We start from the raw sequence: 16545 nt of genomic DNA, 5'->3' as shown, positions 1-16545 counted from the left end.
CACACACACACACACACACACACACACACACACACACACACACACACACACACACACACACACACACACACACACACACACACACACACACACACACACACACACACACACACACACACACACACACACACACACACACACACACACACACACACTTCTAACAGACAGGCAGTCTCCAGTCATCATCATGTTTCATTATTACTCAGTTGGGAATCTTCTTTTCCTGATGTTGAAGTGTGTGACCTGTAAATCACCTCCACAGCCCAGTCTTTCATTAAAATGTTTGATGCATTACTTTCAAATCTGCATTAGTTTTACTGTTCGCATTTGTACTGTCAGCTTGTCAGTCATCTATGAAGCAGTTTGAACAGTAATAATCTGTACAAAAGGTGCTTTAGAGCTGCAAATGATTAATCAACAGAAAATTGTCAACTATTTTAATAATAAATAAATCACTTTGATTCATTTTTTTGAAAAATAAAGTTTTCTGGTTCCAGATTCTTAATATTTCTTCTGGGATTGTAAACAGAGTTTTTCCTTTTTACTGACATTTTATAAACCAAACAACTAATCAGTTGAGAAAATAATCTACATATTAATCAATAATGAAAATAATTGTTAGTTGCAGCTGTAGGTGTTATACAAGTTAAATGTAATTTGATTCTGACGGACTGATCTGTGGCTACAGGATTTTTGAGTCATGTACGAAATGAAACTTTGCACACATGCACAAAGACAGCAGAGACATTGTAATGTTTAAATATAAATTTGTATTTACATCGATATTAACATCAAGAAACAAGGTAAGAAAAAAAAGCAATAGTATTTTACATCCTGTAATAATGACTGTATGTTTCCCAGATGTGTTTTTCCTCTTTTCTTTCCTTTAAAGCAAAGCACAGACATTTGTTTTGTATATTCTTCATTGAGACTGGGGTAGACAAAAAAAGAAAAAAAAGAAGAAATAACTCCGAGCTATCATTCTCAGACATATGACATCAATCATGAAACTTTCTTTCCAGCTTAGAAAATCTCGACAATCTCTTGTGAAATAACCGTTTGTAGCACCACAAATCAACTGGCCATAAGTTCTACAGAAAGGAAGAAACAATCACAAACAAAAGTCAAACCACCTCAGCAGAACCAGACTCGTTTCTACTCTATGTCATACGGATGGGAATATAATATATGCAATTAAACATATTTAGTTCAATGTATATTATAGGTTATGTGCAACAGTAAAAGCACACATGAGTACTTGCACGATCTACATCAGGAATGTTTCTAAGCACTGCAGAATGACAAACAAAAATCTTTGGATTGAGCGTGTCTTCAAAAGGTAGATTTCTCAACAAAAGCTTCACAGGAAATAAGACAAAAAATAAAGGCAAATGTCAAGAAAACAACAGTTACCTGACCAAAGACTGACAGGAAATTAGAGATTCAAACTGCTTGTGTTGCTTCCAGCGGGATTAAACATCTGTTAATAAACCAAGAAAGAAAAAAAAAAAAGACTCATGGACAGTTATACAGTGGGACTGTTTTCTAAAGTCTCATATCTGAGGCTGAACAATTTTAGCTGAAAGATCAAATCAGCAAAAACCCAAAGCACAGAAATCTCAGGAGAGAAACTTAAAGTCACACGTGGAAGCATGAGGTTCAGTTCAGAAAATTTCAACCCACATACTGGTAAGACATCTGGGCCCCTAGAAGCCTAACACAATCATGTGTCAACTCTTTTCGTATAGGCATACTTCATGTTCTGTTTTTTTTCTCCTTTATTTGTTGAAAGAAAAATAATTTATTTTAAAAAAAATTACATGTTTACTTACTAGCACCTCGTTAGCTAAGACTATGTTCTCAGAAAATAAGGAGAAATTCATGATTTGAAGATCACAAATTTAAAAAAGTGCTTTCTGAGAGGATGAAAGTGGCAGTATGAAAGAAAATTAACACGTACTGCTTACAAAAAAAGAGGCCCTTCCTTTCCAACCAATGGTTAAAGTATTGAAAATAAAAGCTGACCTATGACGGAATAAGAAAATTACACTTTTAAATATCAAGCCTTACAATCTGTGCAAAAACAGTATGTGACCTACAAAAGCTTATATATATTTATATATAGTACATTTGAAGCATATTTACAATTCATATTCACAGACAAAAAAAAAGAAAAGAAGAAGCTCCAAACAAGACATCATGTCTAATACTGCAGTACCGTCGCTTTGAGTAAATGATGCTTCAGCTTTGACCTCAGAGGAAAACCAGGAGGAAGGATTATTGCTAGAAATCTGCACACCTACACTGAAATGTCACACACACTTTTCCTTCAGGTGTGTGCTAATACAGACATCAATTTCATATCTGGCAATCAATTATATTTCTTCACTTGTAACACTGTAAATCGGTGTTAGGTAACCAAAATATCTGCAAGATTTTGATTTAAAAATTACCTCTGGAATGACAAAAACGATCACCTCATGAATCTGTATAAATATAAGTGGAATTTTGAACATGAATAGAAGTCTGTTTGTTTCAAGAGTGACTTTAAAATTACTTAAAAACGGTTCATTTCTCTTGTAATAAATCGGCACACTGTAGACGAAAGTGTTGGATAAAATCTGTGCTTGCTGCCTTTCTACTGGTTCCCACTTTAGAACAAAGATCATCAAGGTTACCCATTTCCAATCAACAGCCCCCATTTCACAGAGAGGAAAACTTGGAGAACACACAAACAAAAATAAACAGTAAATGTCTGCTGCTATGAATTAATTCTTGGATAAAGGCCTCTAATATTGCCACAATCCTTTTGATGTTGGCCTTTCCTTAAAGTGCAATCAGCCAACAAGTAATTCAGTCGTACTTTAGCCCCCGACGTCCTGGAGGACGAAACAATGTGCTACTGCTTAATGACATTCATCTGAGTGTCACAATCTGATGGCTCGTCATCTAGAACCGTGTTTACTGTACGCAGAGATCCTCCAGGAGCAGCAGAGAGACGGTGAATAAAAATCCCACAAAGTTCAGAAACAAGACATTTTTAAATCTGAACACAGCTTCATGGTACATTCGACAAAAGGAGAGGATGTCTTCACACGTCTGTCCATGTTCAAGTCTGTGATCTACTCTAGCGTCTGTCCACCTTCACTGTTTGGTCCATAGCAAGTGGTGTGTGTTTACAGAGGTGCACACACACCGCTCAAAAAGAGAGGAATATTAAAACTACAGTCTACGAGAGAAATCACAGAACTATCTGACTGATGTGTAAATGTGTCACAGTGTTTCTGATTTTTATAAACACTGTGTGTCTCCATGTATGTGTGTGACAGTCTGTCTGTTTTCCTCAGGTTGCCAGACTGCCATTACTGGCCGTGAGTCCAAAGGAAGTTCACTCCCCCTTCTGGTGGGAGTGCAGCACTACATGCAGACACACACCGACGGGTCCTCCACACACTCCAGTGCTGCAGCCATGTCCTATCTCTGAGTGGAGATCACAGTGAGACAAATGCTTCTGTCACGATGTTCAGCAATATTTCTAGATTGAGAAGAGGAAAAGGAGAGAAAGTGTGATGAAGAAAAGTGCATAAAAACATTAATCAAAGCTATATTTGTACCCCGACCCACCTGCTCAGGCCCCATAGGCATGCGTCCCATCACCATTGGATTCATGCCCATCTGCCCTCCCATCTGGCCCATGTGACCTCCTCCTCCGCTGGCTGGCATGCCCCCGTTCATCATCATGCCCCCATACTGGCCTGGAATCCCCTGCTGCGCAAACTGTTGCTGCCCTGGAGGTCCCTGCTGCCCAAATTGCTGCTGAGGGTACGAACTGGTGAAAGAGAGGACGGTGTTCAACTGTGCACATTGATCAAGAGAAAAACTCAGGCTTGATCTGCTTTGTTTGTATCACAAACCTGTTGCGTGCCATTCCCCCTTGCGACCAGCCTTTCATATCTGCACCCTGGTAAATGGGACCGCCTTGAGGGTGCTGTTGCATCATGGGGTTCTGAGGCCCCAGGCGGCCTGGCATCATGGCGTTAGGAGGACTTCCGCCTGACGGCCCGAATGAGGGGTCTCCCTGCTGGGCCATCCCTGTGGAGATAAAACATCGAGCTTCAGCTTATACCTCTATCAGCAGACACTAGATAAAAGATAACTGAGACATAGTGATATATAAAGATAGATGACGATCTGGTTGCCTGGGGGTGTGTTCTGATACTTACTATCCCTTCAATAACAATATTTGGTCTGACTATAAAAAAACAGAGACAAGGGAGATGTACATGGACAGCCTTTGGACAATTTTTTTTTATTAAAAAAAAAACAACCATAAATACATCTGCCAATCTTCCTTTTAACATGTCAAATGTTAAACTACAGCCAAAACTCTGCAGTGCATGGACTCACCACCAGGGAGCAGCAGTATTCTGTTGGGCGTCAGTAAACTCACCATAACTCCCTCCATAGCCGAACTGCTGGGGGCCTGGCTGGCCCATGTTTGGTCCTCCCATAGGGTTGTCCATGCCACCAGGAGCTGTGACGTTTGGAGGAGGACTGAATCCTCCTGCCGCTGCAGCAGCTGCCGCGGCCGCCTGCTGTTGCTGTTGCTGCTGCATCAGCATCATCATGCGCTGCCTCCTCATCTGCATGTTGACGATCTCTCTGCTGCGCTGAGCCATCATCTGAGCATTGAGGAAGCCCGGCTGTGAAAAAAGAAACATATAATCAGTTTGTGTCTGTTTGAGAAGGGCTGTTATGTGACAATAGTTCTGGTATAAATAGATTTGGAGCTTTCATAAAACATATACATATAAATACAAAAAGAAAATTTAAGCTGGATCAACACATCAACATTTTTACACCATAAATACATTTACACTCAGACTCCAACACTGGGGATCCCAAACTGAGGTTAACAGATGACATGTCTACCATCAGCCTCATCTGATACAGAAACAGGTCTGCATACTGACCAAAGGTTGACCAACTGGGTTTCTGCTGCAGTCATAATAACTTGAACACTTAAACAAGAACTTAAAACTGTGGAGATCACTGTAGATATTTTATTTTATTTTATTCCTTTACCAGACTCAACAAGACTGTGCTGAACATGAAAACCAGATGTCAGAAATCTACTATCTCCTGGCACCTAAAGTAACCTCAGAACAAACTCTGAAAAAAGGCCAGGCAAGTGAAGTACTTCCTTCAGTAGCTGAGAAAGCCACAGAATCTGTTGATTCACTTCTTCATGGCAATCAGTTTGCTCTTTTTACGTGAATCTGGTTTAAATCAGCCACTGAACAAGAAAAGAACAGACTACAACAGACAATGAGGTCTGCTGAAAAGATCATTGGTGCTGACGTGGTTACCAGATCATGAGTTAGTATGAGTCAGGATGTGTGAGATATGTGTGGACCACTTACACCTGGGCCCCAGCTTATTCGAACTTCTCCCTTCAAGCATGCATGCTTTGTAAGTTGCTATTTGTATCTGTGAACATACTTGGCAAATTTGATTCTGATTCTGATATTAAAACAAACTATCATATTTAGTCTCCCATTAAACTATTAAACTCTAGTATCACTGTGATTTATCTCTGAAATAAAATCAAAAAGGTGTTTGTCATCTACCTGTCCTGCCATGCCAGGCTGCATGCCGGGCCTCATGCCAGGGTTGCCTCCCGGGTTCTCCATCTTCATGCCCATGCCCTGCCGCGTCTGATTCATGAACTGAGGAGGGAAAAGAGCAAATAACCTCCTCAATTATTTACAGATAAATTAGAAACGATGTGCTAAAATTGATTATACATTATTTCAGCACTTAGAAAACTGGAAATCTACTACTGGACTGCAGCGTTTTTGAAAATAATAAAGCTATGCAATGCATGAGTCATCAATTATCAAATTATAGACTGAAGCTACAACTCAAAAAGCCATTAATAGTGAGTAAAATGTTTTCCATTTTTAAGTAGGTCCTTCATTCCTACTGTGCATTTAATTGTGGTACAACATCACCCCACACTAAGTGATTTTATTATGCATGTTAGCCTTAATAAGTACACTTCATTTTATAATTTTTCCAGTGTGAACGGACCATGTACAACATGGTTAGCTCTGATTTGTACCTGCTGTCCCTGCAGTCTTTGTTGCAGCTGGAGCCTCATGGGCTTGTTGGCACTCATCATCCTGGGTCTCATCATGTTGGCACGAGGGTGACCCATGCCCCCCATTCCACCCATACCAGGGAAGTTGCCACCTTGGCCCATCTGAGAGAGCATGGGCCCAAACCCCCCTTGTTGGGACTGTCCCTGCATGGGATTCCCTCCATAGCCAGACTGCATAGGCATGGCCGGGGGTCCGGGATAGCCTTGCCCATACATAGGCTTCTGGTCCAGAACCATGGACGGGTCCTGCCCCGGGAATGGTTCCATCTGCTGTTCTCCTCCCTGATTCTGCAGCAGACACGACAAGAGGACAAAAAGAGAAGTTTGTCAAACTTTTTCATCTTATTGATTCATTTCCAATTCATTGGCTCTGTAATTGTCTTTTTCTAAGCAGCGCAGATGGATCCCTGCGGGCTCATCTATCTCTCTTCAGTGAAAGAACAGTCTGAACACTATGAGTCATGACTGAAATATCTAACGCAAAGATGAATTTAAAGCACACTTATGAGTCATGACCTGCACATTGTTCTTTTTTTCTTTTCATTACTTCTAGAAGGATCTCGTGGAGCTCAGAGATAAGGGATTTATTTATCCATCTTTTCTAATCTTTTCTCAGGATCTACCTGGCTGACGAGGTCTGGGATGCCCAGAGCTCGGTCTATCTCTTCCAGCGCGATGCCGTCCGTATTATTCAGCAGAGAGTCCAGCTGGTCCAAAAGCGCCCGCTCGTCACTCTGTCCTTCACTGGTGGTGGGAGGCACCAGAAGATCATCCAAGGTGTTGCCAAACGGGCGTCTACAACACACACAGACACTCACCATGAGGTTTAGGATAAAGTACTTACTCAGCCCATTGTAGCTCATAAGGAATGAATACAAACAACAAGGAATTGAGCACTGACCTGCTTCCCTCCATTCCCATCATAGAGTCTGGCCAGGAAGGGGACTGGTTTGGCTGGCCCTGCTGGCTGAAAGGGCTCATACCCATACCCATGTCGCCAGAGCCACCTAAACCACAACAACAATACAAATTTAATTCATACACATGCTCACAGACTGTCTAGGCAGTCAGAAGCTACAGGTTTCAACACCAGGATTTTTTAGGCATGTAATGCACAGGCACATACAGCACATATTAGTTAACATACAGTATGTAACATCATGCCAGATGCCTTAAAGGATCAGTGTGTAAGATTTAGTGGCAGCCAACTGAATATCCATCCCCTTCCAAGCTTGTAGGACAATCTATGGTGGCTGCAAAATTTGCGAAAAATGCAGAAGGCCCTCTCTAAAGCCAGTGTTTGGTTTGTCTGTTCTGGTCTACTGTAACATAGCAGTGCAACATGGAGCGCTCCCTCTATAGATATAAAGGGGCTCATTCTAAGGTAACGAAAACATAATGATTCTTGTTTTCATGGGATTATAATACACTTATGAATATTATATTCAATTTCTGCCAAGTCTGTTCTGCCTGATTCCAATAAATCTTACACACTGGTCCTTTAACAATCAAACCTGATTCAGGATGAATTCACCAAAGCAATTTGGATGGGTGTGTTCATTGTTTTCCTATATTTTTACATTTTCTGCCAGCATTTTGGTACATATCCTGACATAGTTATGCTAGTGATGATTAAAACTCCAATTGGCAACTAGTTTGACAGACATACCCATATCCATGAGCTGCTGTTGCAGCATAGACCTGGTCCCCGGTACACTGTTGGAGCGGCTGACCATGGGTCCTCCCATCATACCCTTGCCATTGTTGTACTCCATGCCTGGGCGCATCATGGAGGGATGTCCTGCTGAACCCACTGGGCTGGCACCTGAACGGGGCATGCCCCAGTCCCCTGACCCCCCCATGGGAGACCTCTGAACCATCCCCCTATTCATTGGTCCTGGTAATAAATAAATATGAAATGTGCATATATGAGTATTGTAAAGGTTTTAAAGGAGAGTAGTTTGGCCCAGTCTTAGTCCTAAGTCCTTAAACATCTTGGTATGTGTCTTTAAGTTTAAGGGGTACTAGATAAGGTAAATACCGTAAAGAACCTAATAAGTGTAGGGGGGCTGAGAAAAGTGAAGAGAATAAACACACACCCATGTTTCCTGGATAGCCATCCGGGCTGCCCATCATGTTCTCCTGCTTGATAAGCATGGGGCGTCTTCCTGCCCCTCCAGGCCCACCAGGAGGCTTTCCATCCATAGACATGGCTCTCTGGAAGGGCCCCCGAGGTCCCGGAACCATACCTGGACTCCCTGTACACAAGTGCAAATCACAAACTTATTTGTCTTCCAACCACAGACATTAATGTAATGTACATACATTTAAACTATCATTTTACACTGTGCCATCCAACTCATCCACCCTGCTCACTCTCACCATTGTGGTCTTATAAATCATCATTTATTCAGAGAGTGAGCATGTGAAGTAAATGCATATTGTTTTGTAGAATTTATTACTGCTTTGATGTTGGAAACACAAAGTCAAACAGCTTTTACTACCAAGCATAAAACTCCTCTACAGAGAGAGGTAGACTTGCCAGACTATGGATAAAAGATCAGAACATAGTTAGGCTTCTTTTTGAAGGGTAAGATATACTTTCTATAAAGTATATATATATATGTTATATATGAGGACCAGGAATGAAGCTGAAGAAGTGAAACAAAACTCTGACTCTGATGATGCCTGATTTTGTTTGACTGGTATTTTATATTCATCACATATGATGTCTCACTACTCACTGCTTGCATGTAACTCTCACTTCTTATAGGCTTTGGCTCCTCAACCACTTACCCTGCAGGCTGTCGTCAAGGCAACCCTGGGGTTTATTTCCTGTGTCATTTGACCCTCCACTTCCAGCGGGATCCGCGTAAAAGTCAGAGCTTGAACCCCTCAGATCTCCCAGGATAGACTCTAGGTTGTGCAACTGAACATGAAAAAAAAAACACCAAAATATTTATTACTTAAATATCTGTGAAGATTCATATTCACCCACATCACAAAAAGTTAAGTTAAGGCAAGACCAAACAGAAAACTCTGCTGTCTTTGATATACTGTAATCATCACTGAAAGTCAGGAAATAACAATAGTATAGCGCAGTAATTCAATTATTTATAAAACAAGAAGTAATCTTACATCATCAGGTGGTTCAGACTTGATCTTGCTCTCAGGATGTTCAGGTGCAGGGGTGGTCCCAGATCCGGGGCCGCCCCGTGAAGGGCCGCCAGCAGCCCCTGGGGGTCCCTTCCCTTCTAGCTCTTCAACCTTGGGCTTGACATCCACTGGCTCTTTGGAATCATCCTTGTTGAGGAGGTAATGGAGGAGGGCATGGGTCTTCTCCTTCTTGGGGCTATGCTGCTCTTGCTTCGGCTCTGTGATCGATCCAGGCCCGCTCCCGGCCCCTGATCCTCCTGTTCCAACCTCAGTGCCCTCATGGCCCCCCAGTGACACCTTTCCAGTAGCCTCAGCTGTGATCTTAGCTACCTCATCTGGAGTATTGCCATTTTGAAGAAGCTTGTGGAGGATCTTGTGCTTTTCTTGCAGTGAGCCTGTGTAGTGGGCTGATGATAGTGATGTTGACACGCCCCCTGGCCCACTTGCCTGGCCTGGATTGGCACTGGCTGAGGAGGACGAGGAGACCCCAGTAGACGAGGGGCTTGTCATGCCTCCGGGGGGATCTTTACTCTCTGAGCTTGTAGGAGTGCTGCTGCTGGTTGGCGGGGGTGGTATAGGAGGCCCTGTTGGCCCACTGCCGCCGATTCCCAGCTCCTCAGTTGGCGAAGTCAGCAATTGTAGCAACTTCTTATGCCCTTTACTGTCTGGCACCCTCCGAGGGGGTTCAGTGCTTGCCACCCCTGCCTCATTGCTTCCCTCCCCAGACTCTTTAGTTGCTGTAGCTGCCTGGCTGTCTGGCCGGTCTCCAGAACTCTCAGCCTGAGGATGCTGATGATGGTGGTGATGGTGCATGGGGTGGTGATGGTCACTGGGCCCAGGCCCCAAACCTCCCACTGGGCTTTTGGAGCCATCTTGGCCTGGTTTGGCTGGCTGACTGGGCTGAGAGGAAGAGGAGGAGGAGTGGATGCTGGGAGAGCTGTCTGGTTTGTGAGCTGGCGAGGGGGATGTTAGGGTGGAGGGAAGGGAGCTCCCTACTCCTTCACTGATGGCTTGTAGGGCATTTAGGGAGCTGCTGGAGTAGGTGGTAGTGCTCGCCCCACCTCCTCCACCACTGCCAATGCCACTCATAGGAGAATGAATACCTGGAACAGAAACAAAACTCATGAAACCCAATCAAACAAAGAAGTCAGTTAATAAATGACACTGATGCTTGATTACTGGACACTGATCAACGTACCTCCAGGTGAGAACTGGTTGGCTCCCATTTTTGGGCTCCCTCGGTTACGAGGTGACATCAGGAGTCCCGGCTGGGGGCCGCCCATTCGGGGGCTTCCTGAAGGACTGTTCAGTCCACTCAGTCCAAACCCACCGCTGCTCTGAAACGGGGGCTGCTGTGGGTGCTGCTGCATTCCTTGGCCCGGGTGATTCATGGGACCCATTTGATTCATATGCCCCACTTGATTCATCTGCATCATGCGGTTGCCCATGCCGCCACCTCCACTTCCTCCTCCACCACTCCCTCCGTACATAGAGCCACCACCCATAGGACCCATGTGACCCATGTGGCCCTGCTCATTCATGCCAAAGCCCCTGTTTATGCTGCCCATGCCCCCCATGCCCATCCCCCCACCGGTGTTCATGTTCATTTGGGCATTTGAGTTGGGGCCTCCCATGCCCTGTTGTCTCATAGTGTTAGGCATCATGTTAGCACCCTGAGCTGAGCGGTAACCATTTGGTTCCCTGTGTGGAAGGAAAGGGGGGAAAAAAAGACTGAAATATGCAAAAACCTTGAAAATGCTGAATCCCCCACAATAACCTCTCTTAGCCTATAGAGGCTCAATATAAATTCAACTAGAATACCAGTTCCTGCATGGAGTCTTCTTACTGTTCACAGGATGTCAATGTATAAAAGCTACTTCAGCTATTCGTGTGGAATGAATGCCGTGGCTGCCTCACATAGATATGCTGGAGTGCTTTTTTTTGTCAACACAGTAAATGACACATACTTTGCTGTGTTTGAAAGGAGTGTGTGTATTTTCAGTTTCTGACCTCTGAAGTAGGTGAGTGGAGATGAAGCCTTGCGGCTCGTTGCTCATAGGATGACGGTACAGTTTGCTCTTGGTCTGGGCTGTGACTGGAGTACCGTCGGACAGAGAGAAGCGGTACAGGGGTGTCTCAGCATGACCCTGCAGAAAGGCTGTGCAGACGGATAAAACGAAGGATTAACACAATTAAACACTTATCTGATAAAGAAGGTCATCAATCACTGCCTCTCTGTTGGAGCCAAATCATTGATTACAATGAGGATCAATGTAGTGCTCAGACATTTGTATTCATGAGATCAATATTGAAATACTAATGTATGGATATGTGTTGAGTTTTTTTCTGATGGGAGTCCTGGCAAAGATTGGTACAAAAAAAACAACAAAAAAACAATTGGAGTCCTTCATAACTATAATAAGAACACAACATTGTAAAACAGAAGACTGAATATACAACTGAGTAAACTGTTCATTACATTACAAAATACAGTAACATCCTGATGATTTTGCCTGCAGCTTTTTAATTGTGGATATAAGAGAACTAAACAAAATGAATTCATTAAGTTCGAAGTGCTTATGCGGTTGTGTGTTTTTGTGTGCGACCCACCCTCATGGTAGTGGCGTTTGTGCGACCAGGGCTGCCCATCACTGTGCTGAAGGAACATCTGAATGCAACGCCTCAACAAATCCTCCCAGCCCGGACGCATTGATGCTCTCAGAGAGTTCTGGTCGATCTGGATCAGTTTACCTGCCGGGGAGGACACAAGGACGACAAAAAGTGGGGGGAGGGAAAACAAGAGACGAAAGGAAGTGAGTCAAACCTATTCATGGTTGAAGAATTAATGTCATGATCTGTTTCAGCGTCTGTTTGTTTAGAGAAAGCTTTCAGGGTACGCAGCTCCTCACCTGAGAGTTCATGCCGGGTATTGAAACTCTCCGTTCTCTCCATGGCTGTCACCCGACGGGCCACACAGATCATACATGACTGAAGGTCTGCAGGTGAGAGAGGAGAGGTGTCAGTAATGTTTCATAGTAATTGCATTTTATTGTACTTAAGGATGATTGATCTTACTGAACATTGCCCGGAGAAGAGTCCCTTTAAGCCAACTTTGCACAAAAATATCATATACACATAAAGGTTTGTACTCTTAGACCCAGGCCTTTAGAGAAGAAGTGCTTGTCTTCTGACCAAAAAAAAACTTTTTTATCACGTTTTTGACTTGATTTTTGCATTTGAGGAGCCTCTTGTGGTTTTTTGTGCATTTTTCCCTTTGATATTAAACCAATTTTGTCCAGATTTATGTCCCCACACATGAAAAATTCATGTCTTCCTGAAGGAAACTCCTAAAAAAAATGCTTCAGGTGAAGCAAAAAATGAGGGCAAATTCAAATGAGATGCTAAATAAACAGAAAAGTGTTAACCTACAAAGTGGTTGCTTTGCAAAATGGTAATTTGAAGATGGGATTTTCAACCAAATTATTGTATTTTAAATCATTTTTTAAAAACTTTCTTACAAAAGCACATCTCCTTCTCCCTTACTGAAAAATCAAGAGTCTACGAATATGAAAATATCTTTCATTTCAAAAGTTTAACTAATGGACACCAGATGTCTCCTACTTCACTGAAAAACCCTTTCTCAGGAAATGTACACTGGAGGTTTGCTTTCCATATTGGACAAGAATTGGTTCCAAACTAGTTGCAATGGAACAAAATCACGCTCGTAAGTACTCAGATTTAAGAAGAGCACACAAAGAAAATGTTCTCCTTTTCAGCAGATGAATGTGAAAACAGCCTTTAAAGTCTGCACACACAATATCCAGCACAGTGAAGCTCAAGCAGCTAAGTAATGTAAGAAAAACATTTTTTTTGATGCAGGATGATTTAAAACACAGATAAATGTAATTTTTTCAACACAATTATAAGATGATGGCTCCTAATACTATACTTAAAGAGTGTGAATATAAGACACTGCCAGTGTACCTTCCCCCTCCTCAATCATGGCCTTGGGCTGGGTAAGAGCAAAACATTGCATGGTCTCGTAGCGTGGCCCTCCTGGCCCGTCCTCCATGGGGCCGTGGGCATGGCCAAACTTGACCAGCATCCGGCAAGTGAAGGTGTGACTCTTCTGTCGGGCCGCCTCGCTTCCCCACGACACTCCATTTACTGAAAGAGAAACAAACACAAACAAACAAATCAGGACATGTGCTGACAGAAATTCTACACTTGGGAGTAAAACAGGATGAGCTTGTTACTCTCGGGACTGAAAAACACATGCAGCTATGAAGGAATTGCCTGTAATCAGAAATCACAAACAGCTCACGCCTATCCTGCCGCGGATCCACACATGCACACACACACACACACACACACAAACAAACAAAACAAACACACCACACCGCAACATGTATTTTCCCTCTTAAATTGAGAAGCAGAAGCCTCTCCTGCTGTTCGGATCCCTGGCTAAATGGACCATGGGATTAATGTAGCCAAGGTGTCGATTTCCAATATCTCTCCCTCTCAGTCTGCTCTGCAGCAGGCAGAGGCCAGGGACACTCAGCCATCTATCCTCATTTAGGCCCTGACTCCTCATCACGGCTCTTGCACACACACACACACACATACATTTAGACGGGGTCACCTTCACAGGAGGGAGAGGGAGGAAGAGAGGGAAAGGGGAGGCAAACTTCAAAGACATCCGACTGTCCCCCAAGGTCTGTGTGAAGCCTTGTCGGGGCCTTGAGTTGGCCAGAGGTTTCTTTCTGGCAGGTGCGAGGGAGGATACAAGGGAGGACTTAGGAGACCGAGACATGATGAGGGGGGTGAGGGGAGGGGATGTTGGGGGAGGGTGGGGGGGTTAGGATGGTAGTGGTGGGGAGGGGCTAACTGATAGTGAGAGGTGATTTAACAAGGCCTTGGGTTTCTCTCCTCCACAGAGAGAACACAGCACAGTCACTGGGGCAGACAACTCCCTTCAGACACAATTATCCAACAGCGAGGCAAGACAGAGCGGTCAAAAAAACACACTGGCCAACAACAAAAGCTCACTCCACGTTTTGTGCACGAGCGTGTGTCTGTTTTTGTTACTATATGTGTGTGTGTCCTGGGTGTTTTTGTGTGTGTGTATTTAACTGTAGCTGGCGTGGTCAGTGGTCATCCCACAGGAATGTGCAGCGAGAGCGCATTTCATTCATGGGCCCAAAAGATAATGAAGGGGCAGAGCAGCAGAGCGAGACACAATGAGGGGTGGGAGCGCCGAAAGAAGCAGGTTGAGAAACAGACAACCACAATATTCATCTTAGTAGGCAGCCATATTAAGTATGAATGAGGCTGAGAAGGAGTGAGCTGAGAGAGTCACAGGGGACGCTCAGAGGAAAAGTAGATAAAGATGAGTCTTAAAAGATGAAGAGAGGGAATGAATAAAGGAGCGTGCAGGGGAAAAGGAGGAATAAGTGTGAGAACGTGTCAATGACATTTCGGAGCCGCCGCTGCTTTAGGAACATTACTGAGGAGTTAATCGGGTTGCATGTTCTGTTGAGCACACATATCCATAATTAATCAGCTTTATAAATAGTGCTCTGTGCACATACTCATGGACTTATACATACATGCAGCAGCTTCAATGAAAATGCAATCCCTTGATTGACATTACTTGCTTGTAAATATAAACAATGAGACATACACATACACGTGCGCATGCAAACATACAGTGAATTAAGTAGAGGAAAGTGTGGAGGTGCATTATTCAGCAGTAAGTAGTTTCCAGATGGCTGCCATGGGATCTGAATAGAGCTCAGGCCTGTTTTACACTGTCTGGACCACTGAGTGTGACTGACAGCTGCGCTACGCTCTGCCTGCTTAGCACCGAGTGGGTGGGTGCTTCTGTGCACATGTGTGTTTTGTCAGGTGTGTGTGTGTGTGTCTTTCTAAAAAAGCTCTCATTCACGTGAACAAGCTTCCCAAGAGCTCCTCACTATAATGAGGGAAGGAGTTAAGAACGGAGGAGCATGAATAAATAACTGAGTGAGTTTACGTTGACGTGTGTGCACAGTTGTTGTAACCTCTCAAAGTTTGTTTTAAACCTCGGCCCTGTGGAAGATGTCAAGCAGGGTTTAGTTCTGAGCAGACGTGCAGCTTCACTGTGAGTGTGTTTGTGTGTGTAAGTGTGGGTGTGTTTCTCACTGTTGGTCTTTGGCAGGTTCTTGTGGAACTCCTCCCTGTCGTCCTCATGGAGAATGTTGTACACGCTGGTGTTGATGAGCTCCTCCTGTTTGTACTGCAGGTACTGCGTCACGTTGTCCGACACGAACACGATGCTGCCTTCGCGGTTCACCACGAACAGGAAGCCGTCCAGAGCCTGGCAGCACAGCGACAGGAAGTCACAACCAGCCAATTGGCCAATCAAATCTTGACTAAACACCGTCTGTCTGACGAGGGTGGAGAGCTGGACTTACCTGCAGCAGGAGTGGCCCCAGGTGGTCCTTGTCGATAACCCCCTGACCTGTTGAGGACACGTCTGATTTCTGAACATCGTCATCGTTGGATGAAGCTTTTCCTGTAGGAGAAGAAAGGCAGGGCAAAGAGAGGAAATGCATTAGAGAAACATGAAAAAAACCAGACACTTCAAGCTCAGCTGCCTACAAATAAGTAAAAAACAGCAAAGGAGAAAGACAAGGTGAGAGCAAAGATACCTGAAACTAGAGGAAACTGCTTTTCACTACTGTAGCTACACCAGCAGGGGGCAGCGTTTCTCAATCTTTACTTTAAAATAAAAAACATTTGATTCAAAACTACAGGTGAGGAGGGAGACGGGGAGGCAGGCTTCTCCGAGGAGCCCGTCAGGAGGAGTAGAGGGCTGGGTGTATGTGGAGCAGGTAGCAGCCGTCCTCATGCTTTATATTCAGTGTCAGACTCTGAGGGTCTGTCTGGTAGGCTGGGGCTGAGAGAGAGAGAGAGAGAGAGAGAGAGAGAGAGAGAGAGAGAGAGAGAGAGAGAGAGAGAGAGAGAGAGAGAGAGAGAGAGAGAGAGAGAGAGAGAGAGAGAGAGAGAGAGAGAGAGAGAGAGAGAGAGAGAGCCGCTCTGGAAGCTGTAATGGTGCAGGGGCAGGAGCTGAGGCACCTGAATTAATGGAGGGGCTGAGAGAGGGAAAGAAAGACAGAGATAGATATAGAGAGGGGGAAAGAAAGAGGAAGGACCGGGGTGAGACAGACGGCTGTGGATGGAGA

General features: G+C 44.1%; 1 protein-coding gene across 3 annotated transcripts in view; it reads right to left on the bottom strand.

Annotated features, from left to right (window-relative positions):
* Window positions 1–753: 753 nt before the first annotated feature.
* LOC133987380 (nuclear receptor coactivator 3-like) overlaps window positions 754–16545 on the bottom strand; it is a 61846-nt gene continuing 46054 nt past the window's right edge. For all 3 annotated transcript variants that reach the window (XM_062426725.1, XM_062426724.1, XM_062426723.1), the window contains 19 exons: window positions 15775–15875; window positions 15503–15677; window positions 13304–13486; window positions 12229–12315; window positions 11930–12070; window positions 11330–11477; window positions 10518–11020; window positions 9302–10422; window positions 8960–9092; window positions 8263–8421; window positions 7833–8060; window positions 7065–7170; window positions 6787–6958; window positions 6125–6451; window positions 5631–5729; window positions 4451–4703; window positions 3915–4092; window positions 3625–3829; window positions 754–3535 (listed from right to left, as the gene is read on the bottom strand). In XM_062426725.1, the coding sequence (XP_062282709.1) occupies window positions 3524–3535; window positions 3625–3829; window positions 3915–4092; window positions 4451–4703; window positions 5631–5729; window positions 6125–6451; window positions 6787–6958; window positions 7065–7170; window positions 7833–8060; window positions 8263–8421; window positions 8960–9092; window positions 9302–10422; window positions 10518–11020; window positions 11330–11477; window positions 11930–12070; window positions 12229–12315; window positions 13304–13486; window positions 15503–15677; window positions 15775–15875 (4331 nt within the window). In that variant the 3' untranslated portion in view covers window positions 754–3523. The remainder of the gene's footprint in view (window positions 3536–3624; window positions 3830–3914; window positions 4093–4450; window positions 4704–5630; window positions 5730–6124; window positions 6452–6786; window positions 6959–7064; window positions 7171–7832; window positions 8061–8262; window positions 8422–8959; window positions 9093–9301; window positions 10423–10517; window positions 11021–11329; window positions 11478–11929; window positions 12071–12228; window positions 12316–13303; window positions 13487–15502; window positions 15678–15774; window positions 15876–16545) is intronic.

Source organism: Scomber scombrus, chromosome 10, assembly GCF_963691925.1.
Source record: "Scomber scombrus chromosome 10, fScoSco1.1, whole genome shotgun sequence".
Classification (NCBI taxonomy): domain Eukaryota; kingdom Metazoa; phylum Chordata; class Actinopteri; order Scombriformes; family Scombridae; genus Scomber; species Scomber scombrus.
This window is presented reverse-complemented; position numbering and strand designations above follow the sequence as displayed.